The following is a 2,500-nucleotide window of genomic DNA, read 5'->3' as shown; positions in this document are numbered from 1 at the left end:
AATGACTGTTTCTCTAAAAACGAGACTGTGACAACTTACCCCTGTGACAACCCGCCCCACTCTCCCCTACATACAGATATATAATATTTCTTTTTAATGATGTGAAATGTGTTTACAGTAAACATTGTATTTCTGAATAAAATAACATCAGTTCATCTTCAAAAGTTAAAATTCACGACTTTAGTTTTGTAAATATCTAATTTATTACAAAAGAAAACAGTACAGACGATGGATGTAAGCAATGTATTTAGGTTAAAAAATATTTCGGTAAGAAAAAAAATCATTTAATATTTCCTAGATTAAAATTAGACTTCTATCGTCATCTCGTAAAGATGAAATAGTAAAGAGTAAATATATATACCACAGGAGACATACCCAAAGTAGTGTTGAGCACATACGTTTTCTCACATTAAAAGTCCATAATAGTGCCCTTATCAAACCGGCCGAGTCCAAATTATTTCTCTTGAGTCGTGACTGTGTGTGAGTTGTTATCGCTTTGGTACTCCAAATCGATAACAACTCACACACAGATCACTTTGCTATAATGTAATTTAGAAGTACACATTATAGAATGATATTATGTTAATTTGTATTTTCATTTATGTGCATATAAATACACTGCACTTTGTTGGGTTACAATATCACAAAATAAAGTTAAAGTAAACTATGTATTTTTATGTCCCTTAACAAACGGGTTAGAGTAATGCAACATAATGCTACAGTCTTCAAATGAATAATTTCTAGTGTCAATACTGTGGACAGTCTGGCCGGTTTCCTTAATTGCACTGGTTGTTACGATTATGCAATCATTAATAACCAGCAAAGTTTCAGAAGGAATTTAAAAGGTCAAGTATGAGTGAAAATCCTAATAGATATTTTCTTTATCTCAAATTAGGGTTTATAGCATTCCAGAAGCAAAAAAAAAGAAAAAGAAAAAGAAAAGAGACATGTGTAGACAAATATGATAAAATAATCATTCGAAGACATTCGTTTTCTTTTATATTTATTTGCAAATTAATAAGACAATCGCAAGGAATAACAAGCATTCAACCTATATTTTCATAACATGACAAATTAATAAAGTGAAATAACATAAGAAAAATGGCAACATTTGAGGACATCAAATAACCTACTGAGGTCGACCGTAGAGCTGTGAGGGAGCTGAGTGTCCTCGTTCGATCTGCTCGAGGGCGTGGGCGGGGATGGGGTGGGGGAAGGCAGGAGCCACGGGTAGGAAGGGCGACTGAGGCTGGTAACCGTTGGCGTCAGCGACGAACTGGAGGTCGAAGACTTGGCCGTCCGGGAAGGTGAAACTGAAAGGATGATATTGAGATAGATTGCAACAGTAAGTGCATGTTCATAATGCTAACAATCATTGATTCAGCTTGAAATCTCCAGCACAATAAAATATAGGAAATTTCGCCGACTCACCTCACGGAACCTTGCTGTGCACCGCCTGGGCCTCCAGCCTCGTGCCTGCTGATGCCGTCCTCGGTCTCGATGTCGAAGGTGTAAGAGCCGTCAGCTGCAGGATGGACGCGATCGTCGCGGATGATTTGGATCAGTCTCACGGGCGAGGACGGGCGTGGTGCAGGGGCGTCGTAGGAAAAGGACGGTCTTTCAGCCAAAGCCACAACCACCAGCAAGGTAAAGACCAGCTGCAACAACATAAATTTAACGCTGAAGCCACAACCAGGAGGAACTACAACGCGAACTATAGGTAATGCATTCATTTTGTGGAACTTTTTTTCTTTTTTGCAACTTAATTAAGAATATTGTTAATCATAGTGATATAAAAGATAAGAACCTGTGACCTATCAAAATCACATTCAGCCTTTATAGCTAACCTATGCGAAAGGTGTAAAACATTCCAGTTACAGATTTAATGTATTTACGTTGCAACGGATCTTTTACTCACAGTTTTCATATTGATTGTTATAAGCAGTTTAAAAACAGTCCTTCACATTAGGAATGACATGCCTTTTATACCCGCTAATTAGAACGTGCTTTGAGGTTCCAAGTTGCCATATATGATATCTGGCAACTTTCAAAATGTAATGGTTATTATAATTATAATCGTGAAATAGATACATAGATAATTTGATAAACGGATGGATAAATAAATATAGTACATGTATGCATAATAGATATGTTTATATAATTAGGTATCATTTCTGTGTGTAAATTTGCATATAAAAAATTACTTCAAGAACTTACACAAACATATATATGTATATATACATAGAAAGAGAGAGAGAGAGAGAGAGATTTATATATGCATGTATGTATGTATGTATATGTGCATATCTATCTATCTATCTATCTATATCTATATGTATATATATGTATGTATGTATGTGTATATATATGTATATATGTATGTATGTATGTATGTATGCATGTATGTGTGTATGTATATATGCATATATATACTAAAATATATTATATAATATATTTATATTATATATATATTATCTATATATATATAGATAATAGAGAG

General features: G+C 34.6%; 1 protein-coding gene across 1 annotated transcript in view; it reads right to left on the bottom strand.

Annotated features, from left to right (window-relative positions):
• LOC122256938 (endocuticle structural glycoprotein SgAbd-9-like) overlaps positions 1-1,733 on the bottom strand; it is a 2,842-nt gene extending 1,109 nt beyond the window's left edge. Inside the window, exons 1-2 of the mRNA XM_086545659.1 lie at positions 1,432-1,733; positions 1,134-1,313 (exon numbers count right to left, since the gene is read on the bottom strand). Of these exons, the coding sequence (XP_086401785.1) occupies positions 1,134-1,313; positions 1,432-1,733 (482 nt within the window). The remainder of the gene's footprint in view (positions 1-1,133; positions 1,314-1,431) is intronic.
• Positions 1,734-2,500: the final 767 nt, after the last annotated feature.

This window comes from Penaeus japonicus, unplaced genomic scaffold (assembly GCF_977035675.1).
Source record: "Penaeus japonicus unplaced genomic scaffold, GWHDUDI00000001_assembly GWHDUDI00000016, whole genome shotgun sequence".
Classification (NCBI taxonomy): domain Eukaryota; kingdom Metazoa; phylum Arthropoda; class Malacostraca; order Decapoda; family Penaeidae; genus Penaeus; species Penaeus japonicus.
The sequence above is the reverse complement of the archived record's forward strand: the minus strand, read 5'-3'. Positions and strand labels throughout refer to the sequence as shown.